The sequence below is a fragment of the Schistocerca americana genome, chromosome 6 (assembly GCF_021461395.2).
Source record: "Schistocerca americana isolate TAMUIC-IGC-003095 chromosome 6, iqSchAmer2.1, whole genome shotgun sequence".
NCBI lineage: Eukaryota > Metazoa > Arthropoda > Insecta > Orthoptera > Acrididae > Schistocerca > Schistocerca americana.
This window is the reverse complement of record NC_060124.1, coordinates 77,571,419-77,596,674: the sequence shown is the minus strand read 5'-3', so window position 1 is coordinate 77,596,674 and position 25,256 is coordinate 77,571,419. Positions and strand designations below refer to the sequence as shown.

The 25,256-nt window shown below is 40.3% G+C and overlaps 1 protein-coding gene across 1 annotated transcript in view; it reads left to right on the top strand.

The window, feature by feature from the left end:
• Positions 1-17,145: 17,145 nt before the first annotated feature.
• Positions 17,146-25,256, top strand: part of LOC124619806 (ATP-binding cassette sub-family G member 4) — a 378,218-nt gene continuing 370,107 nt past the window's right edge. Inside the window, exon 1 of the mRNA XM_047146401.1 lies at positions 17,146-17,318. Within this exon, the coding sequence (XP_047002357.1) occupies positions 17,219-17,318 (100 nt within the window). The 5' untranslated portion in view covers positions 17,146-17,218. The remainder of the gene's footprint in view (positions 17,319-25,256) is intronic.

The window sequence follows — 25,256 nt, the reverse complement described above, 5'->3', positions numbered from 1 at the left end:
TCGTACATTAATATACATCCAAAGTATATTAATAAATAATAAGACGCTTTTTTAAGTTAAATGATGTTTATTGGTTTAGATAGTAAGCTAATTGTCACTCTTATTCTTTTGTTAAAATGTATTTGAAATGCATTTCCACCTATATTGCTACATAATTATAAAAAACTGAGTGAATTTGTTGAAAAAATATATTCACTGATTTCTGAAGTCATTTTATATGATACTCCATTTGGGCAGAGAGGGGGGGATTATAGCTCCCCATAGCTCCTCCCCCCCCCCCCCCCCCCTGCCACCACCCCTGAGGTTATTACATCCATTGTTTGTCCATGCAGTTTGTTTTTGTGAACAGTAACATGGTGAGCAATAAAGTTTGTTAAACATTGAGCTACCTGCAATCCAGTCTGTCCTGCTATATTGAGAAATTTTGAAATGTTGAACAATTGTTCTATTATACACTCTGCCTCCACCATACTGTGTAATTAGAGAGAATAAAGAAAAGCATAATTAATAAAATGAAATTTTTACGAGTCTTGAGACATTTTTACAGTTTTATACATCAGTGATATATGTACGAGACTGAAGCAAATTACAACTTTAAAAAGCTTTGCACAAATATTAATTTGTGATATCAGTCTCATACATTTAAGATTGTAATTGTTTATCATATTGTAATCAACAGACCAACACAATGAAATGTAAAATAAGTAAATGACTACCATACTTACATTATACTGATATTGTGTTTTGAACTTTGAACGTCTTCTCGCAACAATTCTAATTCAAACTTCTCTTTCACTCCAAAGAAAAAAATAGTGTTTTCAGAACTTGGGTTGCCTACAAACAATAACTTGAAAAAAATATGTTGCGATGCGTTAGCTACCTAACTGGACAGCAGAAGGCTCAGAGCGTCCCTGCAGTGCATGCGCACGTCACACGTGAGCTAACTAACAGGTCAGCGGAAGACTCACAGCTCCCCTGAGTCGCTCAAAATCTCGCCTATGCCATGCGCACACATATGCACTCCACATTGCGTATCGCACGACAGCAGCTCTTAGCTCAGCAGTAAGGGTTGCAGCTTTCCCACTGCAGAAGCACAAGTTGCGGAAGAAACATTTATGTTTCCAGAACACAGAGGAGTGATAACAGAAAAATTAGAGTTATTTTCACTACTGAAAATTCGTATGGGTAACCAGAGCTTACCTAGCATACCCAGAATGCATGCCTCTGGTTCTCAGCATGGTAAGTTGCTTGCCAAAGTAGTGTACACCACAGTGATGTCATCTGAACATTCAGCCACTCTTATGAGATACAAAACATCATAAGTCTGTATTGCCTCCAGACAATGACATCAGATTATGACTATTGTCTACAAACTACCATGTGTATGTCACCTCAGGGAGAAAGCAAAAGAACTGTGTGCCACCTTCTCGGATGCAGATGGGAGAGCTGTACTGATACAGATACAATGTCTAAGCAGAAAGTAGATTAAGTTTTTGACTAGGTAGAGCTAGTGCTGCCATATCGTTGTCTGAGCATTTGTCTGTTCAGTTGGCATCCAGACATGTCAGCATGAGGTTCATGTTATTTCTCATTATTTCACAATAAAAGTTTTAAATGTGTGCTGCAATCAAAAATTCCATGAGTTGTGAAATACTGTCAATAATAAGGTTTTTGTTGGCAAAAGAACATAAACTGATTGAAATATGTAGACAGCTGTGTGAAGTGTATAGAAATAATGTAATCATTGAAAGTGGGGTGTGCCAGCAGTGCAGTAGGCATAAAAGTGGCTAAACTAATGTTCATGATGAAGAGTGAGGTGGACAACTGAGCATTGTGACTGGTGAAGTGGTCACAAAAGTTGATGAGAAGGTTCAAGAAAACTGCTGCTTCACAAAGACAAACTTGCGTTTAGTTTTCCACAAATTTCACAAAGTTAGTTGCATCAAACTGTTGCACAGAAGGCGATCACAAATTTTGTGCAAGATGGGTACCAAAAATCTAGAGAGAAAAACCACAAGAACCAGAGTATGGCTGCATTATTGACATTTCTGGATTCGTATGAAAAAGATGGTGACTCATTACGTAATCAAACTGTAACTGGAGATGAGACTTGGATCAAACATGTGAACTGTGAGACCAGACTGCAGTCTATGGAATGGGGGCACATAAATCCCCCCAAAAAATCAATAAAATGCTTGCTAGAGGAAAGTCAGACTAAAAAATTTTTTCTTCCACAACAACACTCGACTATACACAGCAAATCGCACTCATGAAGGACTGAATGCTTTGAAGTGAGAGGTGTTTCCTCATCTGCTGTACAGTGCAGATCTTTCACCCAGTGACTACCAATCTGTTGTCCACAGTTCGTGGTCTTGTGGCTAGCATTGCTGCCGCTGGAGCACATGGCCCCGTTTTCGATTCCTGATTGAGTTGCGGATTTTCTCTGCCCAGGGACTGGGTGTTTGTGTTGTCCTCTCCATCCTCCTCCTCATCATCATCAGTGACAGTCGCTCAACTGGACTGCGTAAAAATTTGGACTTTATACAGGCACTGGTGACCGCGCAGTTGAGTGCCCCACAAACCTATCATCATCATCATCATCATCATCATCATCTTACCCACCTATTTCAAAAGATGAAGACCCGGTTTACAACAAATTGCTGTGACAATGACGCAAATCAGCAGGAGAGCATGACTAACTGATTGATGTCTCTGTTGGTAGAATTTTATGACAATGGAATTTCAAAGCTTGTTCACTGCTATGGTAAGCGCCTAAATTTGTGTGGAGACTATGCTGGAAAGTACTACTTAAGGGCACTTTCAAATTAATAAAACCTTTTTTTATGTCAGAATGTAATCTACTTTTTGGGTTGCCCCTGTAGTACACATCCATGACTATACGGTCAATGTGGCCTACAGGCATCCATTACAAGCAGCAGTACAAGAATCCCAGCACTGTGGTGCATGCAGAAGGTGGGCAATGGAATATCCGGAAAGGAACAGGGATCAATGACATAGGGTTTACCTCACTGATGAGTGCAGGATGTGCCTGCCACACACTGCGCACTGCTCGTTGCAGAAGAGTGTGGAGGTGGCCGTGCACACCTTAGGCATGTATTAAACAGCAGGGAAGTGGGCCAGTACCATGTACAGATGTCAGACGTGTCATATCAGTATTGTAGATAGTTGAGGTCTGTGTAGTAATGGGACAGGATCCTCCATTATATTATCCAACATTACAGTGAACAGTTTGGCAATGGGTTCATCTTTCAGTGTCATAACACATGAACAAACCACCAGTATCTTGTGGTTATCTTCCTCCAGGAGATGTAAATTGATAGTGGAAATTTCGAGCATCACAGTCAAAATTAAAGTGTTTAGTACGTGCTTCTCAGTAAATCTCTTCTGCATAAAACAATAACTGCATAATAAAAATCAAAGTCAGATCACTACTTCTTTTATTTTATTTCTCCAGTTACTTGTGTTTTGATTTTCACCGATTTTCAGTATTCAGATCCATGTGAACATTGATTTGGTGAATTCTCATTTTTCTGTTTTCATCGATCAAAATAATTCTTCCCTTTATGAACGTCAACAAATTAATATTACATATTACCAAGTCCAAATAACTGGTCTGAGCAGGAGCTAAGCTCGTACTAAACTGAAAATCTTGCTGTTGTTGTCATTGTTGTGATCTTCAGTCCTGAGACTAGTTTGATGCAGCTCTCCTTGCTACTCTATCCTGTGCAAGCTTCTTCACCTCCCAGTACCTACTGCACCCTACATCCTTCTGAATCTGCTTAGTGTATTCATCTCTTGGTCTCCCTCTACGATTTTTACCCTCCACGCTGCCCTCCAGCACTAAATTGGTGATCCCTTGATGCCTCAGAACTAGTCCTACCAACCGATCCCTTCTTCTAGTCAAGTTGTGCCACAAACTCCTCGTCTCCCCAATTCTATTCAATACCTCCTCATTAGTTATGTGATCTACCCATCTAATCTTCAGAATTCTTCTGTAGCACCACATTTTGAAAGCTTCTATTCTCTTCTTGTCTAAACTATTTATCGTCCATGTTTAACTTCCATACATGGCTGCACTCCATACAAATACTTTCAAAAATGACTTCCTGACACTTAAATCTACACTCGATGTTAACAAATTTCTCTTCTTCAGAAACGCCTTCCTTGCCATTGCCAGTCTACATTTTATATCCTCTCTACTTCGACCATCATCAGTTATTTTGCTCCCCAAATAGCAAAACTCCTTTACTACTTTAAGTGTCTCATTTCCTAACCTAATTCCCTCAGCATCACCCGACTTAATTCGACTACATTCCATTATCCTCGTTTTGCTTTTGTTGATGTTCATCTTATATCCTTTAAGGACACTATTCATTCCGTTCAACTGCTCTTCCAAGTTCTTTGCTGTCTCTGACAGAATTACAATGTCATCGGCAAACCTCAAAGTTTTTATTTCTTCTCCATGGATTTTAATACCTACTTCAATCTTTTCTTTTGTTTCCTTTACTGCTTGCTCAATGTACAGATTGAATAGCATCGGGGAGAGGCTACAACCCTGTCTCACTCCCTTCCCAACCACAGCTTCCCTTTCATGTCCCTTGATCCTTATAACTGCCATCTGGTTCTGTACAAATTGTAAATAGCCTTTCACTCCATGTATTTTACCCCTGCCACCTTCAAAAATCTTACAGGAATTATTTTTTGTTCTTCATTTATATCCTTATCCTGGTCATCCACAGTTTCACACAGAAGTGTACTACTCTAAGGTCCTCTTTGGTGTTGGGAACTCCAAGCAGCACCTGCTCTGTCATATGAATTTCGGTTGTCTAGCTCCCCCCACAGCATACCACCTGAGAAGTACCTGAAATAAATTGTAGAAATATGAAGCACATATCTGGAAATATATAGGAGTCATCTACATATAAATTACTACTTTTTCATCTACTCTTGTCCTATTTAACTATTACTAAAATTATAATACAATTAGTTGTACAAATGCTTGAAATATCATAAGAATAGTCATTCTTTCTCATTTCATGACAACACTGGAATGTTAATCCTGTTCACCCTTTTTCTTCTCATTAATTAATTATTAATCCACTCAAAAGATCTGTACCATTCTTGGCTTGATTTTGAAAGTGACTAGTTTATAGTGTATATCAGGTACGTACAAGCATGTAATGTTTTTTAGTAATAGCCTTAAATTTTTTTTTCAAATTAAATACCCCTTATGGATTTTAATGCCATCAGTTCTGTTAATGCTGCAATAGCTCTAAATAATCATTTATCATTAGCTTTTCTTTTCTACTGAAACTTTATACCAAATGCAACAAGATTCTGCTTTAAGAGACATGGCACACCTGAACTACCACAATCTCCCACTATTCTGTTGGGCCAGAGAACAGAGATGTTTGTCAGTGCTACAGAACAGACACCAGTGGCTTGACCCCACTGGCCCCGAAAATTGGTTCTAATACTATGCTGTGGAAAACCTATGGAGAGTGATGCAATGCATGAAGTAACTTCTGTTTGACATTTGAACTAGACTATGAAGTGGGCTGATTGTCAGTTCTTCAGCTAAGCCAACCACCCATACAAAATTACTCAGACATAACTATATTATCATTCAGAGAATTCCAAACAGCACAAATTCCATTTCTACAAAACCTGTACCATATTAGTGTTACTATCATACAGAAAAATGTACAAACCATAACTGGTTGTCAGAGCACAATAAATTAAGCCTACGAAATCCAACTATAAATAAATAAAATTATACATTAGTAACCTTTATCTAGAAACTCACAAGGGATTGATGCAACAATAAATTTAGAGCATGTTTCTCATAATGGAAGACTCCCAGAGGATGTTATACTTTCTCTAGCATCACCAATACTAACATTAACATTTCTGGTGGACTCTCCTACATGAGCAAAATTCCAACCAGTAAATTGGTATGTTCTGTAACAAGGTCACAGAGGATACAGTGTACTAAGACTCAGTAATTATTTTTGTAGACTTTTCCTGAGTCTGCATTCCATTACACTACATCAGTACACACATTTATCCATGCCATCCCCTTAAAGGGTAAAAACCTAGTTCCAAGACTACAATGTCACATACTACAGCTCTTAATGAGTTTTCATACAACACAACCAGTTGCAGTAAACAGAATTGTTGCCATCCCATAGCATGGGCAAAAGCATTCTCATACCTTCAGATGAATAAATAATGTGCCATGTATAAAAACAACATCCTTTTCACTCCCAGATAGTCAGCTTTTATGCTCTTCATGCTATAATTATGCACTCCATTTTCATTCTCTAAGAATCCCCTACAGTTAACAGATGAAACAAATGCAGTTACCTGTGAGACTTCCCCAAAAATATCCTCTCATATCATTACACTGTCAAACATTTATTTTATTCTCCCCTCCCCAATTTTCCATCCATGGTTTGCAGATCCTGAAGCTACTTCAATGCTCAAAATTTTGAGATTGTTTCTCTACTCTTTTTTTGTTTCTCTAGTCTTTACACTTTTATCTGCTAACCTACAAATAACTTTATGTCTTGTGTGCCAAATATTCTGTTGATATTTCCAGTAGTGGGTTTGACTAGCACTGTTTTGTTGGTGTGTGGCACTTGAAATGCTTATTTCCACAATAAGTTCTACAGAGCTGGCCTTATTCACACATAATTCTTTGCACTGGTTTTGCTTGTGAGTGGTACCTGAAAATCAAGAGACTGTTTACATTTTCCCATGTTAAAAACTATTTCTGTGGACTGAGATCCGTTATCAGACAATAACTTGCTGAGTTTCCTTACATTCTTAAAATAATCATGCCTCAATTTTTATTTTACAAAATAGAAGTAGAAAAAACACACAGATTCACACAAGCACAAGATCAAGTTACAAACACATGGCCACTGTCATCTTGGGCCACTAAGACTGGATTGTGATGGCATGTGAGTGAGCAGCAGCCTAGCTGGGGTGGGCAGCGGAAGTATGGAAGAGGTGCGGGACAAGGAGAGATGTGATAGCAGGGAAGAGATGGGGAAAATGTTAGTGTTGCCAGTGGGAGCGTGCTGGGGCATGGTGGGGATGAGACAGGGCTGCTAGATGCAACATGGGAGGAAATTATAGATGGGGAAAGATCTCTGTAAATATCTTAGCAGAATACAAGGCATGTACAGAACTGGAGTGAGAGCAAGGAAGGAGACAGCAAGTGGAGGACACTGACTGATGATGATTGAGTTCAGGTGGACTACAGGAACCTTCACTAGTCCTCCTTTGTAGGAGAAATGCACTATCAGTGGCCTGGCCTATATTATGCAGGCACAATTGTGAACAAAGTCAAGCCTGTACTGTGAAGAGGAAAAGTATGTGATGGTAGAGAAACAGGTGTGCTGTTTCTTCAAGACAACACTTGACATCATATGGCACAACCTTTAAGATACAACCCTTTGAATTTTACTTTAATTCTTTTAAGTGTTAATTTTAAATCTACATTTCACCAGGAAGTCAGATCTAATGCAGATGCTTTTGTTGTGTTTGTGAATGTGACTTTTAAAGTAATGTGAGCTATTTATATTTATGTAATGCTACATCAGCTCTGCATAAAAAATAGTTAATAACACAACAACTGAAAAGATCCACTGAAGGATCCTCTGAAAAGATGACTGAAAGCAGTGTCAGTGGTGTTGAGAAACAGCTAAAATTGTTAAAATGGAACAAAGCTCCAGGGCCCAACGTAATTCCTGTCAGAGTCTATATGTAATTTGTGGCTGAGTTAACCCCTCTTCTAACTATAATCATTACAGACCCCTTGAACAAAAAAACCATGACCAGTAGTTGGAAGAAAGCACAGGTAACACCCATATACAAGAAGGGTAATAGAAGTGATTTACAAACTACTGTCTAATATCTTTGGCATTGAAACTTCCTGGAAGATTAAAATTGTGTGCCAGACTGAGACTCGAACTCGGGCAGAAGTAAAGCTGTGAGGACGGGGTGTGAGTCACGCTTGGGTAGCTCAGATGATAGAGCGCTTGCCCATGAAAGGCAAAGGTCTGAGTTTGAGTCTTAGTCCAGCACACAGTTTTAATCTACGAGGAATTTTCATATCAGTGCACACTCCACTGCAGAGTGAAAATGTCATTCTGGATCTTTGACATTGATTTTTTGTAGAATCTTAGAACGTATTCTGAGATTAAACATAATGAGGTATCTTGAAGAGAATGACCTCCTCCATGCCAACTGACATTAATTATGAAAACATCGTTATGTGAAACCCAACTCCCACTTTTCACACATGACATACTGAAAGCTTTGGATCAAGAGAATTAGGTAGATGCAGTATTTCTTGATTTCTGAAAAGCATTTGACTTAGTACCACACCAGTTTGATCATATGGGGTATCAAGTGAAATTTGTGATTGGACCAAGGATTTTTTGGTAGGGAGGACACAGCATGTTATCTTGGCTGGAGAGTCATCATCAGATTAGAAGTAACTTCAGCTGTGCCCGAGGGAAGTGTGTTGGGACCCTTGCTGTTCATGTTGTATATTAATGACCTTGTGGACAATATTAATAGTAGCCTCATACCTTTTGTAGATGATGCAGTTATCTATAGTGAAGTACTGTTTGAAAGAAGTGGCATAAATATTCAATCAGACCTTGATAAGATTTCAAAGTGGTGCAAAGATTGGCAATTTGCTTTAAATGCTCAGAAATGTGAAACCGTGCACTTCACAAAATAATAAATAAATAAAAAAAAAGGTATCCTATGATTGTAATATCAGTGATCTACATTTGGAACTGGTCAACTCATACAAATACTTCAGTGTAGCACTCTATAGGGATATGAAATGGAATGATCATATAGGCTCAGTTATGAGTAAAGCAGGTGGTAGACTTCAGTTTATTTGTAAGATACTGGGAAAGTGCAATCAGTCTAGAGTGGAGATTGCTTACAAATCACTCGTGTGATGCTTCTAGAATATTGCTCAAGTGTGTGAAACCTGTACTAAATAGGACAAACAAAGGATATGGAACATATACGGGAAGGGCAGCACGAATGGTCACAGGTTTGTTTAACCTGTGGGAGAGTGTTGCAGTGATGGTGAAGAAACTGAACTGGCAGACTCTTTAAGAAAATGTAAACTATTCTGAGACAGTCTACTAACAAAGTTTCAAAAACTGGCATTAAATTATGACTCTAGTAATATACTACAGCTCCTTACGTATTGCTCAAATAGGGTCTGCAGAGGCAAGATTACAATAATGGCAGCACGCAAAGAGGCATTCAAACAATCATTCTTCCCACATTCCTTGCATGGATGGAACAGGAAGAAACCCTAATTATTAGTACATTGGGACATAACCTCTGTCATGCACTTCACAGTGTTGCGGAGTTTGGTTGTAGATGTAGAACTAGACACTGAAATAGGTGATTTTTAATAAAATTTTTTAGTGACTTTAAATTTATAAAATGAACTGTGGCTTTAAAACTGTTTGGTTTATTATCAAAGCAATCATATTATTCTGAAGCATTCAGTGTGTTATAAAATGTATCTCTTTCCTAATCACTTTTCACATATGCTGCAATTCTTTTCTCATTCATTACTTAAAAGACAGCCACTAAACCAAAGTGCTTGTGTTCAGCACTGGGACAAGAAACAGTACAACCTTACCTATTGATTTTTCCACTTGAAAACACATACTATTTTCTGAAGAATATGGTCATCAGGCCTGAAGAGACAAAATGTGAGAGTTGTTTCTGTATATTCCCTCAAAATCATTAACAGGATTTTTCTTGAAATTTGACTGACTTTAATGAAACATTAATCAAGGTAGCATAGTTATGTTTTTTTTTGTTTTTTATTTCAACGAACATTACTGAATTATTCAAAAAGAAATGAGAACATTTGTTAATTTTGCTGCTGTTTTTTTGTAAATTTTGTAAGATCCTAAAACTCAGATTAAGCATGAGCCATGGTAAAGAGTCCACTCAGTAAATGAACAAAACTTTTGTTTATCTCTGATCTATCTCTTTTAGTTATTTTTAAGATTAAAATGATAACAGTTAACAATAAGAAGTAAAATAATCACATTTTCTCTTTGCTGAAGCCATAACATTTATACTTCTGTCATGTCACAATAGCATTACTGCACAAAAATTTACCCTGCCTGTAATTATTCTTTGATTACCTATATGCCGCAAAGCAGACATGTTTATTGGCACATGTGCCTGGGATTTGTTGTCCTGTTATCCATGCTCTCCACTTTCCTTCAATCAGCATGTAGCTCTTCACATTTTATGTGACTTTTACTGATATGACAAGCCCTTGATTTTTGGGGGCCTTAACTTTTACAAATGGATGTACAGATTGTTGCAGACACATTTCCTGTGGCAATGTTAGATCACTTCACTAACCGATTGTTTGCTAATGTGTTGCCGACACATTTCCTGTGGCAATGTTAGATCACTTCACTAACCGATTGTTTGCTAATGTGGGGTTTCTGTCCCTTCTGAAAAATATGAGCTTAAAGTCAGTGAAACCATGGTTAAGGCTAACTGAAAGCCACCATTTATTGCAACTGGTTGGCTGTCTTATTCACTTGCTGTTCTGTAACCATTGCTGAAGTGCAGCCAGGTTCAAAATATTTACCAATATAGCTTTGAAAAATGACACAGGAGGGAGGGAATGATAAGCTTTTATGTAATACTAAATCATATTATTACACATAATTTCAACATATGGTTCAGAAGTAATTAATGAGACTGACATTTGGATTTGCTAGGGCACCAAGTTTGTTCAAGCAATACTTAGAACAGTTCCTTAAGAAAGCACCTAAATGGTGAACTATCTGGATTATATCATTGTGTCAGGGATAGCTCCTGAAGTGCTGTGTCATAATTTGGAATGAATATTTATATTTTACGGAAAGTCAATCTGAAATGTAACACAGAAAAGTGCATATTCATCCAGCAGTAGGTCCAATACTTAGACATATTCTGTCACAAGGAATTAGTCCAACATTGCAACACTCTGAAGCAACTGAGAACTCTCCAGCTCCTAGAGAACTCAAGCAATTATGTGTCATTATAGGAAAAATTTATTACTACAGAAAATTCGTCTAACATTCAGCATCCATAAGCAAACCACTTCACAAACTACTACAAATGGGAACAAAATGGGTCCAGAACAATAACTGCCAACTTGCATTTGACAAATTAAAACAAAATTTACTAGAAACTAAAAGTCTCACTACATACAATCAGGCTAAATTTTTAACTACTGTAGCAGCTGTTTCCGAATATGGAACTGGTGCATCTGGTCACAGGACATCATGGTTTTGAAACATCAACCATGTTTGTGTCGAAAAACAATGACAATAGCTTAGGGGAAGAGTACTGTTGAACATTTTCCATTAAATGATAGTGAAACTTGTGCCAAAGGATCCATTGTTATCCAAAATAGCACAATACTTTCATTTGGAGTGACCTTTGGGTAAAAAAATAACTAATCGACCAGGAATTAAATCATACTGGTACAGGAGACATGCTCTCACTGCCAACAAAGGCATTATTCTAGTACAGTCAGAAACAGGGAAGAGAGAAGTCTTGATTCCAGAAGTGCTAAAACTCAAAATGTTTCAAATGCTACATTAATCGTATGTACCAAACACATAGCCAGAGAGCACTGCTATCGGAGAACTATTGATAGATACTGTACGTGGAAGTGACACTGGTTAAATGTCACTTATGCCAGAAACATCAGTCACCTTCCCTGCAACAACTCTTTTTTGGCCACAGGCATCAAAACACTGGTCACATTTACACACATGCAACTAGACTGTATTATTTTTGGAAAGCTACTGGCTGATCGTCACAGAAGAATTTTCTAAATTTCCATATATGGTGCAATTGTCATTAATAACTTGTATTGTAACTATTCAAGCTCTTTCAAGAACTTTCCCAGTAGAAGGGTTGTCAAACTCAATAGTTACTGATAATGGCACACAGTTTTAATTGCAGCAGTTCAACAAAACCGGTGAGCTTTAGACCTTATTGTGTCCTGAGAACTAAATTTGGCAAGAAGTACACATAATTTATCATACCTCAAATGTTTTTAAAAAAAGACTGCTTTTATACCTACATGTATTTATATAATTAATACAAATATGAGCAACTTATTCTCAATTCAGCAATTTGGAATTAGTTAATTATTACTATTAAATCAAATGCCCTATTCACAAAAAAATATTTTTATTCATACAGTGAGAATTGACTCTAAAACTTAAAAATTTTGATTACCCATTGTGAAACCATCATATAATTGTCTCATGAATGGTACTGAGAATGTTATGCTGCCAGTTGTCAAATGTGTGCTATTTTTATCACATGTTTCAGGACAACATTATCACATTATCAAGTGCTACAAAACGTTTTATCATATGGTTTCCTTGTTTTGTAGCACTTGATAATGGGATAATGTAGTTCCAAAATGTGGCAAAAAGCATGACACATTTGGCAACCAGTGGTATAACCTTCTCAGTATGTAAAAAAATTTTAAAGTGGAAAAAAATCAGAATAACTGACCACATCCTGTTGAATTAACCAGCAACAGATGCCACTTCTCCAAGTGGAAAACAAGAAATAAACTTTAAAAAAAGCTTTTTCTATTTTGATGCTGTCTGTATCTTGGTTTCATTTCGAACTTTGGACATGGCTTTGTTAAAGGGTTTGTTGCATTTTCATATTGTCTGTATTGATATAATGTCTGTATGATTAAAGTTGAACCAAACACCCCTCAAAAAGCAGTTAATTTCGTAAATTATCTGGGAGTAGGAATTAGGAGTGATTTAAAATGGAATAACCATATAAAATTAATCATCGGTAAAGCAGATGCCAGACTGAGATTCATTGGAAGAATCCTAAGGAAATTCAGTCCGAAAACAAAGGAAGTAGGTTACAGTACACTTGTTTGTCCACTGCTTGAATACTGCTCACCAGTGTGGGATCCGTACGAGATAGGGTTGATAGAAGAGATACAGAAGATCCAACGGAGAGCAGCGCGCTTCGTTACAGGATCATTTAGTAATCGTGAAAGCGTTACGGAGATGATAGATAAACTCCAATGGAAGACTCTGCAAGAGAGATGCTCAGTAGCTCGGTACGGGCTTTTCTTGAAGTTTCGGGAACATACCTTCACCGAGAAGTCAGTATATTGCTCCCTCCTATGTATATCTTGCGAAGAGACCATGAGGATAAAATCAGAGAGATTAGAGCCCACACAGAGGCATACTGACAATCTTTCTTTCCACGAACAATACGAGACTGGAATAGAAGGGAGAACTGATAGAGGTACTCAAGGTACCCTCCACCACACGCCATCAGATGGCTTGCGGAGTATGGATGTAAAAGTAGATGTAGATCTTGTGCACGTTATAAATGCGGCATTTTTACAATCATTTTAAAGTTTCTGTAGAAAAACAAATTTTGTTTACATTCGTAAGAGGTTCTCTCCTCTCTCATCGTGCAGTTTCGTTGTAAACTATGCGGAATGCATGATTTCGTCAAATATTGGCGACAATATCTGATGATGTACAATGGAATTATTTTGGTGCAGTCTCCCCTAATGTGACTTATTTTTCTCTCTTGACAAGAACAGCTTTTTGATCACATTCTTTACCTGACGATAAAAATAGACATCGCACGGTTGCATTAGCTGCCGAGGGTTGCTCAGAGGCCAAAATGAAGCTAACGGGATACAACATCCTGTACGCTTTAATTACCATCCGTTCTTGGAATGTTATTTGCAGAAACCTTGGAAATGTATATGCAGTTCGATATTTTCTCTTGCCTTTCCTTTTCTTGCCCTTTATGAAAATATTAATGAATACAATACATTGATCATTATTTTCTTAATTTGCAATATAAGTAACGTAAATTCAAAAAGAAGAAAAGAGTGCCCATATAGGGTCTCGACCCCACGCTCCACGGAATACCATTCCCTTTGCCAACCGCTACTAACATACACTGACGTGACAAAAATCGTGGGATGGACTCAAGAAGCTGCAGAAATACTGAGTCGTGCTGCATGTACGAGGGCTATCCACAAAGTACAATACGTTTTCGTTTGTGTCCGTTAGGGGCGGGGCTAGCGCGGCCATCTTGGTGTCATGGCATTCCGCCGCTCAGTCGACCACTACGGTCGCAGGTTCGAATCCTGTCTTGGGCATGGATGTCTGTGATGTCCTTAGGTTAGTTAGGTTTAAGTAGTTCTAAGTTCTAGGGGACTGGTGACCTCAGATGTTAAGACCCATAGTGCTGAGAGCCATTTCTTTTGCTAAAGGGTTGGTGCAGGATTTTGTGCACGAACTCACGTCTCGAGCATGTCCCACAAATGTTCGATGGGATTCATGTTGGGCAGGCTGGGTGGCCAAATTGTTTGCACAAATTGTGCAGAATGTTGTTCTAACCAATCGCGAACAATTGTGCCTCTGTGACATGGTGCACTGTCATCCTTAAAATTCCATCTTTGTTTGGGAACACGGAGTCCATCAATGGCTGCAAACAGTCACCAAGTAGCCGAACATAACCATTTCCAGTCAATGATTGGTACAGTCAGACCAAAGGACCCAGTCTGTTCCATGTAAACACAGCCCACACCATTATGCAGCCACCACCAATTTGCACAGTGGTTGACAACTTGGGTCCATAGTTCTATGTAGTCTGCTGCACACTCGAACCCTACCATCACCTCTTACCATCTGAAATAGGGTCTCATATGACCAGGCCTTGGTTTTCAGGTCATCTAGGGTCCAACGAATATGGTCACGAGGGCAGGAGAGGTGCTAAGGCACTCACAGTCGCTTGCCATAGCCCACTGGTGCCAAATTATAATGCACTGTCATAATGGATACATTCATCGTCCTACATTGATTTCTGCAGTTATTTGATGCAGTGTTGTTTGATGGCACTGAGAACCCTATGCAGATGCAGCTGCTCTCGGTCGTTAAGTGAAGGTCGTCGGCCACTGCGCTGTCCACAGTCAGAGGTAATGCCAGAAGTTTGGTATTCTTGGCACCCTCTTGACATTTTGGATCTCAGAATATTGAGTTTTCTAACGCTTTCCAAAATGGAATGTTCCATGTATCTAGCTCCAACTACCATTCCGCATTCAAAGTCTGTTAATTCCCGTCGTGCAGCCATAATCACGTTGGAAACCTTTTCACTTGAATCAACTGAGAACTCCGCCAGTGCCCTGCTATTTTGCATCTAGTGTACGCGATACTACCGCCATCTGTAAAAGTGCATATCGCTATCCCATGACATTTGTCACCTCAGTTACATGGCTTCTTCCTTGCCCGACCCGTGGAAGAAAACTGCACTGAAGCGCCAAAAATACTGGTATAGGCATGCGTATTCAAATACAGAGATATGTAAACAGGTAGAATATGGCGCTGCGGTCGGCAACGCCTATATAAGTCAGCAACTGTCTGGCGCAATTGTTACATCGGTTACTGCTGCTACAATGGTAGGTTATCAAGTGTCTACTTGCCACCTGGAGGCGCTGCCCATCATCTCGCGCACGCGTGGTGCTCTCTTCATGGTGTATAAAGGTTTCCGTCGTTGTGGCTGGAATTCAGTCCCGGAGAGGCAGTGCACTAGCATTAACGCACCTGAAGATGGCGGCCAGCTGGTCCGCCGAAATATTGTATCTGGATGACGACATTATCCGGCTGCAAACCCGTGAAGAATATCAGAAGTTATTACGAAAGGGAAGTCTACGAAATCACAAGATTTAAATGAGTTTTCACGTGGTGACATAGGCGGCGCACAAGCGATGGGGCACAGCATCTCCGAGGTAGCGACGAAGTGGGGATTTTCCCATACGACCATTTCACGAGTGTACCGTGAACATCAGGAATCAAGAAAATATCAAATCTTCGACATCGCTGCGGCTGGAAAAAGATCCTGCAAGAAAGGGGCCAACGACAACTGAAGAGAATCATTCGATGTGAGAGAAGTGCAAGACTTTCGCAAATTGCTGCAGATTTTAATGCTGGGCCAAGAACAAGTGTCAGTGTGTGAATGATTCAATGAAACATCAGCGATATGGTCTTTTGGAGCCGAAAGCCCACTCGTGACTTGATGACTGCAAGACACAAAGCATTACACCTCGCCTTGGCCCCTCAACACCGACATTGGACTGTCGATGGATGGAAACATGTTGCCTGGTCGGACAAGTCTCATTTCAAATTATATCGACATGTACGGGTATGAGGAGGAGGTGATGAATCCATGAACCCTGCATTTCAGCAGCGGACTGTTGAAGCTGGTGAAGACTCTGTAATTGTGTGGGGTGTGTGTAGTTGGAGTGGTGAAGACTCTGTAATGGTGTGGGTTGTGTGCAGTTGGAGTGACGTGGGACCCCTGATACGTCTACAGTATATACGACTCTGACACGTGACACGTACATAAGCATCCTGTCTTATCACCTGCATCCGTTCATGTCCATTGTGCATTAGACGGTCTTGGACAATCCCAGCAGGACAATGCGACACCCCACACGTGCAGAATTCTACAGAGTGGCTCCAGGAATACTCTTCTGAGTTTAAACACTTCCGCTGGCCACCAGATTCACCAGACGTGAACATTATCGAGCATATCTGGGATGCCTTGCAACGCGCTGTTCAGAAGAGATCTCCACCCCTTCTTATTCTTACGGAATTATGGACAGCCCTCCAGGATTCACGATGTCAGTTCCCTCAGACATTAGTCGAGTTCGTGCCACGTCGTGTTGCGGCACTTCTGTGTGCTCGCGGGGGGACCTACACGATTTTACGCAAGTCTACCAGTTTCTTTGGCTGTCCAGTGTGGTTCTTTCTAAAGTGTTGGTCACCTGGAGCTCGTACTTCCGTCACTTTCGTTACTGGCCAAGCCCCACATATACCATAAATCTGGACGAAATCGGTGATGACAAGAAGGTGCGTTCCCCTGCGGCCGCCCGCGCCGCGTTATCTGTCCGCGGCGCCCCGCCTCCCACCACAGCAGCGATCGGCTGCCGGCGCAGCGGCTGCTGCTGCTACGGCAGCGACCAGTCGTCCGCTGGGGCCGCCGACGTTCAGTTTCCCTGCCGCTGCTGCCAGTGCGTCGGTGCGTCCGCGGCACACGCGCTCCTGTCGCCATGGCAACCGACGGCGACGCAGAAGCCGGCGTCGAGCTGTGCCCACTGCGCCTCAACCTCGAGTTCCGCGATCTCAGTTACGTCGTGCCCGGCGCCAAAGGTGAGCGCTCAGCACACGGTGCTTCCCGTCGTGATACAGCATGTGCCGAGTGAGGTTCCTCCCCGCTCCGTTTACGTACGGAGTGCGGGAGGATGACTGCTTAAATGCGTCTGCGCGCGCTCTAAATAGTGTTTCCTAGGGTCTGTGTACATACGTGGATTCCTCACTTAATACTCCTTGTTGAAACTTTCTAACGAGGTTTTCGCATGCTAGGGTGAAGCAAATATAAAATGGATTTTTTTAGAGTTTATTTAAGGGGGGTAGGACGTCTAACGGGTCGACTTGGAGCAGGAGAGTCACCACAGGACATTTTAATTTCTACTGTCTACACTTTTACAAATAAATTCATACAACTTTATCACCATGAGCAGGACGGATTGAGGACTCCCACTTATCGCAGTGGAAGTTCAAAAACGTAACAAAATACCTTTTTTTTTTTTTACATGTGAAATTTCATCATTTTTTCACTTATTACTGGCTGCATTTGTTGCTATAGGTACACTTTTCTTCCTAAGTAAGAAAGATTCTTCGATGAATTTTTCATAGCATACAAACAGTAGTTACAAGTGTATAAAACTCTAGAATTTTCCAAATCTATTAAAAAACTGTGGAAAAATTTGAGATAATTAACTATAAAACTTGAAACTTCCTGGCAGATTAAAACTGTGTGCCCGACCGAGACTCGAACTCGGGACCTTTGCCTTTCGCGGGCAAGTGCTCTACCAACCGAGCTACCGAAGCACGACTCACGCCCGGTACTCACAGCTTTACTTCTGCCAGTATCTCGTCTCCTACCTTCCAAACTTTACAGAAGCTCTCCTGCGAAACTTGCAGAACTAGCACTCCTGAAAGAAAGGATATTGCGGAGACATGGCTTAGTCACAGCCTGAGGGATGTTTCCAGAATGAGAAACACAGTTTTAATCTGCCAGGAAGTTTCATATCAGCGCACACTCCGCTGCAGAGTGAATTTCTCATTCTATAAAACTTGAGTTTTTTCTAAACATGAAGTTTAAAATGTAACAATTCTTTCAATTTTCATAAATTAAATAACTTCTAGAGTTTCATACACCTGTAACTATGGTTTGTATGCTGTGCAAAAGTCATCGAAGAATCTCTCTTACTTAGGATGAAAAGTGTACCTATAGCAACAAATGCAGCCAGTAGTAAGTGAAAAAATGATGAAATTTCACATGTAAAAAAATGTGTTTTGTCACGTTTTTGAGCTTCCACTGCTATGAGTGTGAATCCTGAATCCTTCCTGGTCATGTTGTTAAAGTTTTATGAATTTATTTTTAAAAGTATAGACAGTGGAAATTAAAATGTCCTGTGGTGCCTCTCCTGCCCCAAGTCGGCCCATTTGACGTCCTACCCTCCTTAAGCCTCAGAAAAACCCATACACATGAACTTATTTTTCTGTATATATCCTCCTGAACGGGGAACGTATTTTTCATAGCCGATAGGCACTTTCTTGATCCCGTTTACGTTAGATGAACGTGGCTGTGACAGCAGCCAGTTGGACACGAGCACTTCGATAGCGCCATCATCATCAAATTTGTATCCTCCGACTGCTTCTTTTAGTGGCCCAAACAAACCAAAATCGCAGGACGATAAGTCCAGACTGTAGAGAGAATATTCTAGCGCTTTCCAAAGCAATTCCTGAATTTTTTGTTGAGTTCAGGCAGCTGTATGGGATCGAGCATTATTATGAAGCACGATCACTCCTCGGATTGGAAATGCGCGCCATTTCTAACGATATGCACAATTTGTTTGGTCCAAAAGTTGGGAGTAGTATGCAGCGTTCTCAGTACGACGTTCGTGGAGAAAATCGACGCGGAAAACTCCTTTAAAATAAAAAAAAGACTGTTGCAAGAACCTCCACCGGGGACAGACTTTTTGGCTTTTATTGGCGCAGATTCATCCTCTTTGCGCCATTCCATGGCGCTTTTTTTCGATTCCAGGGCGTAATGGTACACCTACGTTTTCTCGCAGGTCACAATCCGGTGCAAAAATTGTTCCTCTGTAGTTTGTTAGAGAATCAGTGGGCGTTTGCACACCTCCAAACGATGAAATTTGTGCTCTGCGGTCAGAAGACGAGGCACCCACTTTGCAGACAATTTCAGAAATCCACGGCTGTCAGTAATAATAGCCTGAATACTACTATAGTTTAAGCGAAAATCTGTAGCAATTCCAGCACCTGTTGGGCGATCGTCTTTATTAATCTTGCTACCAATGCGAATATTCTCCTTAGGCATACTGGTCCTTGGGCGACGTCAGTGAGCTGCATTCTCAATTGTTTCTCGCCCTCGTAAAAACTGTTTGTGCCGCGCGTGCACTTGAGTCTTGCTCAGGGCGATGTCTCCCAACTGTATCGCAAGACTTTTCAAATTTTCGGACCGTTTTACGCCCTCTCTTGTGAGAAACTTGATTATAATGCGTCGCGCAACAGATGACAATACCTCTTCCCCTGATATTATTATTCTGACTACAGAAACGGTACAACATTCTAGCTAGAGAACAATCTCTGGAAACGAAAGTAACTACGAGCAGAGATCGCGCCGGTGTCCGTTTAGATAAAGGCGCGTAAATCAAACATTACGGTTTATATCTGATTCGTTCTCGTAGTTGACGTCTCCAAGATTAAACTCCTGTCAATTCAGGTTTGTCACCGCCTTCCTGACACCCTCTGTGTCTGTGACCATTCGTGCTGGCGTTCTATGCACACTTTCAGTATCCCCTGATAGTCCTATTTGACGTGAGTTTCACACACCTGAGCAATATTCTAGGATATGTCTCACGAGTGTTTTGTAAGCAAATCATCTTTGCAGAATGATCACTTCTCCTCAGTAGCTTGCAAATGAAGTGAAGTCTTCCACACGCATCTGCTTCTCCTACGACAGGGCTTATATTTTCGTTCCATTTCACATCCCTACAAATTAGGGATGCTGGTTATCGCTGAAACAGCCAGTGTTCGATTATATCGGGTTTTTTTCAACGCCAGTTTAACCTGGCTGTTAAAAACGCTCAAGATAACCAGTTTCTGAAATAAACGTTTTTTGGTTTTTTATTCCTATTATTTCCTGTAATGAACGCAAAAATCGAACGAAGATTGAAATATTTTGACCCCTTTGAGTTTCAAGATATGTAGAATCAAAATATTAAATTAAATACATAAATAAAATAAAACTTATTCCATCCACCGTTCGCTGCTTTTTTTCTAAAGGTGTTAGGAGATTGAGTGCTACAAAAAAATCACTGGTATTCTCCTTTTGATTCCAGTTTTTTAAAAGCCTGCTCAAAAATCATGTTGTAATCAAGATCGATAATATCACTATTCGAACGTTACGAATAGTAATGCTAAAGGCTGAAAACTGAGGTTGAAGGATTCTATTTTTCGTGTTAATTTGTCCGTTTTTATGGGCTACAAGCAGATAAAGGCATATTATGTATTTCTTAAAATCAGTACCGCCATTGGACTGTTGTGTTTTTTTTTCCCCACTTACACAATCATGATTTCGGCTTCTAAGTGCCATTATCAAGTGTTTTAAGTGTTATAAATTGCCTGGGATGGCAGATGAGCTACTTTATATTCTTATTGTATACTATGAATGAATTGTTAAGTTTTAAATTTTCTCCTCAAATGATGTCGAAAGTTTGTTGTGGCTGCTCTGGTTTTTAATCTTTTAAAGCAAATGGAGCACTGTAGTTCCTTGGATCAGCACTTCGCAAAAGACTTCCAGACTAGGGATGGCGCAATGTAACACAAGTGATGTCCGACGATGACAGTGAGAAACTACCATATAGACCAGATGGTAAGGTCATGCACACTGCATATACACGCGTACCATCTAATAGGCTGCGCCACATGATAACAGGTACAGTACCGACTCAGCAACTCTGTACCAAGAATGAGATTTTCACTCTGCAGCGGAGTGTGCGCTGATATGAAACTCCCTGGCAGATTAAAACTGTGTGCCGTACCGAGACTCGAACTCGGGACCTTTGCCTTTCGCGAGCAAGTGCTCTACCATCTTTTTTTGTTTTTTAATATATATTTTTCTTTTTTTACGATATTTTTTCTTTTTTATTGTTTTTATTTTTTTTTTTATTTTTTATTTTTTTTTTTTGAAGGTGCGTTGCTTATGCAGCAAAGGAAACGTTTCATTCGTTGTTGATGACTCTTTGCTGCAAAACTTTTATTTTCATCGTGTTTTAAATGGTTCAAATGGCTCTGAGCACTATGCGACTTAACTTCTGAGGTCATTAGTCGCCTAGAACTTAGAACTAATTAAACCTAACTAACCTAAGGACACCACACACATCCACGCCCGAGGCAGGATTCGAACCTGCGACCGTAGCGGTCAAACTGTAGTGCCTAGAACCGCACGGCCACTCCGGCCGGCAAAAATGGGGTCAAATGGCTCTGAGCACTATGGGACTTAACATCTATAGTCATCAGTCCCCTAGAACTTAGAACGACTTAAACCTAACTAACCTAAGGACATCACACAACACCCAGTCATCAAGAGGCGGAGAAAATCCCTGACCCCGCCGGGAACCATCTGAGCAACCCAAGCACGACTCACGCCCCCTCCTCACAGTTCTGCAAGGTTCACAGAAAGTTTGGAAGGTAGGAGACGAGGTACTGGCAGAAGTATAGCTGTGAGGACTGGGCGTGAGTCGTGCTTGGGTAGCTTAGTTGGTAGAGCACTTGCCCGCGAAAGGCAAAGGTCCCGAGTTCGAGTCTCGGTCCGGCACACAGTTTTTATCTGCCAGGAAGTTTCAACTCTGTACCAATTCTTACATCATGCTTTTGTTGCTCGTTTCGGTCGACATTGTCATTAAAATAGCACTGATCGCTTTCCCCATTTGCTATAATAACGCAATATTTCCAAAGAATGGAAATTTTGTGAATAAAAGTTACCCTTTTCTGTTTTTTTAACAAAAGTTTATTTAAAAACTTTAAATAAGGTTTATTTAAAAACTGAAAACATTAGCACTGCTTCTGTGGCTTATTGTTATTTCCGTTTTCTTACCTCGTTATTAGTAAAAAAAAAGCACCTGTTATAATCGAGACCAAACAACTACCGAAAAACTATCGGTTATTCAAATTCAAATGGCTCCAAGCACTATGGGACTTAACAGACTCAACATCTGCGTTCATCAGTCCCCTAGATTTAGAACTACTTAAACCTAACTAACCTAAAAACATCAGACACATCCATGCCCGAGGCAGGATTCGAACGTGTGACCGTAGCAGCAGCGCGGTTCTGGACTGAAGCGCCTAGAACCGCTCGGCCACAGCGGCCGGCTATAGGTTATTCAGAACTAAAATACCAGTATCGCTTGTAAGCAGCTGGTTTTTCCCACACCTACTACAAATCTTTACACTCAGATATTTCTATCAATTGATACCACAGGCTTCATTCGTGATTCATTGATATTGCAGCTATGCGATACCACGTTTAAACGTTTTGTGAAGTGCGCGATTTTACATTTCTGAATAGCTGAAGCAAGTTGGTACTCTTTGAAATCTTATCAGGCACTGACTGAGTATTTATGGAGCTCTTTTCAGGCAGTACTTCGTTATAGATAACTACACAACCTGTTGAAGTCCGTGGTTACTATGAACATCGTGTGGCAAGTCATTTACATGCAACCCGAGCAGTAAAGGTCTCAACAGACTCCTCGGGGCATGCCTCAACTTACTTCTCCATGCTGCGATATCGCTACCAATAAATTAGCAGTTCAGTCACGGTACGCCATACGGTCGCACTTTCATTAGTAAAAGTTTGTGTAGTCTCGAGTCAAATACTTTCCGGAACTCAGGGGTTACTGCAGCCAACGGCCTGAATCTCGACTCAAGATGCCACCTGGACAGGGACGGCTACAGGGAATTTGCTGCCTGTGCGAAAATTTCAAGGGCCGTCTCCCCCTCCCCCGCCTTGAAGTCTCAGACATAGTCAATCTTTCTCACAATGTCATTCATCCATAACGTATTATTTTCTCACATTACACTTACTAATACATACTTTTGACGTATCTGCGTCTTTAAGACCAGAGCCAGGCATATGGCCCCAGTCAGTGAAACATCTAATACGTTTTAAGTACAACTCTAAAATTAATTACGTTAACGAAAATAAAGTTATGTTGGACACAGAGTGCATAACTAAAACCTGTTCACGTTTTCTCGTTCCCTGAGCAGAGTGGAGCGTGAGATGCAAGACCTGTACTGGTTGCTACTGTCGTTTCCAGATCATTAAACTAGGAAGACGAAAAACGAATATGTGTTAATGGAACATATGTGAGCCACTTTTAGTTTTGCTGGTGACATTGTACTGTTTGCTTCTAGCCTCACGGACCACGAGTAAAAGATGACAGCCGTTGGGAAGTGTACCGAGGCAGACAGGTAGTCATTTGCCCCTAGCTCAGTGCGGTAATACAAGAGGAAACAAAAATTATAATAATGGCACTATGTACGCCCCGCTATGCAATGTGCAGTGGCTTTCGAAGTATTTCGGTGATTGTTATAGTATTTTTGACGCATAACAAGTATTTGTTGGTAACTTTACAAATTATTTTACGTAGTGATTGTACTATCAAAAACTGACATTTAGAAGTACGGGGTGATTCAAAAAGAAAGAACAGTCAGGCCAAATGTGAAAGACAAACACATTACGCATGTCACTGGAGAGAGTAAGGTTCAGATTTTTTTGTTCTCGCAGGTTCTATACCATACACTCAACGTGAGCACCATGCGTTACTCGAGAAGCATCGGAACGGTAGTTCATTTCATTCCATGCACGAATCAACAGGCCCCTGTTTACTGTATCGACAGTTTCAACAATTCGATTTCTCAGCTCTTGAAGAGTAGCTGCCATAGACAGTGGCAGTTTTGGAAGCACTTAAGTTTGTCTCTAGCACTTCCTTCCCCAAGATATTGATAGTATCTGACTCGCAAACCGTTCTTAAAAACATTCAGTACAGTCGATGGAACAAAACAACCAACAGTTATATCTTAGATGTGATATCTGAATATATTCGCAGCACACGCGCGGGCCGGACGATCCGTTTGTTGTGGGTACCTTTTCACTCTGGTATCCTCTATAATGATGAAGTTGATGCATTAGCCAAACAAGCGGCAACCTTAGGCACCGTCCTGGATCTGCACCTTTCTTATACAGACTACTTACGTGAAGTCAAGGATCACGCAAGACAACAATGGCAGGAAATGTGGAACGTTTCTCAACAGACAAAAGGCGGTTATTACGCAGTGCTACAAACCTCGGATTCCTTCACAGCCGTGGTTCATGAGGACACATCCGGACCGATCCACGATTTCTACCATCATAAGACTCCGCTTCAATCATGCCTCTTTCCCACAACATCTACATCGAATCAACGTTTACAGTTCACCAGCATGTGAGTGTGATCTTGAGTCGGAAGCTGATGTCAACCACATCTTATTTATGTGCCCCAAATTTGACCGTGAACGGTTGGTCTTGCTGAAGACATTGTTGAGTACGGGCTATCATCTTCCTCAATCAGCTTCTTCTCTTTTGTGTACTAAAGACGTTCGTCTATATAAAGTGATAGTTAACTTCATCAAGAGTACTGGTTACAATCTGTAGGTTTTAATGGAGTACGTAAATTATAAATATGTCTTGCTGATGAAGATATTTCAGAATTGGTGTGAATTGTAAGCCAAGGCACTTTCAATTATTTTCCAATTCAATTCAATTCAATTTTTAAAACATTATGTACAAACCTGTATCAGTCAAGCTTTTTATTCTAGTAAATATGAATTTCTGTATTTGTTTATTCAATTATGTGTACATTGTCACTATGTGTTGCCGATGGCTAAATTGAGTACACACTCAAAGACCAAATAAAAAAAAATGGAACAATGACTCCTTTAACATACCCCCACAGAAATAAA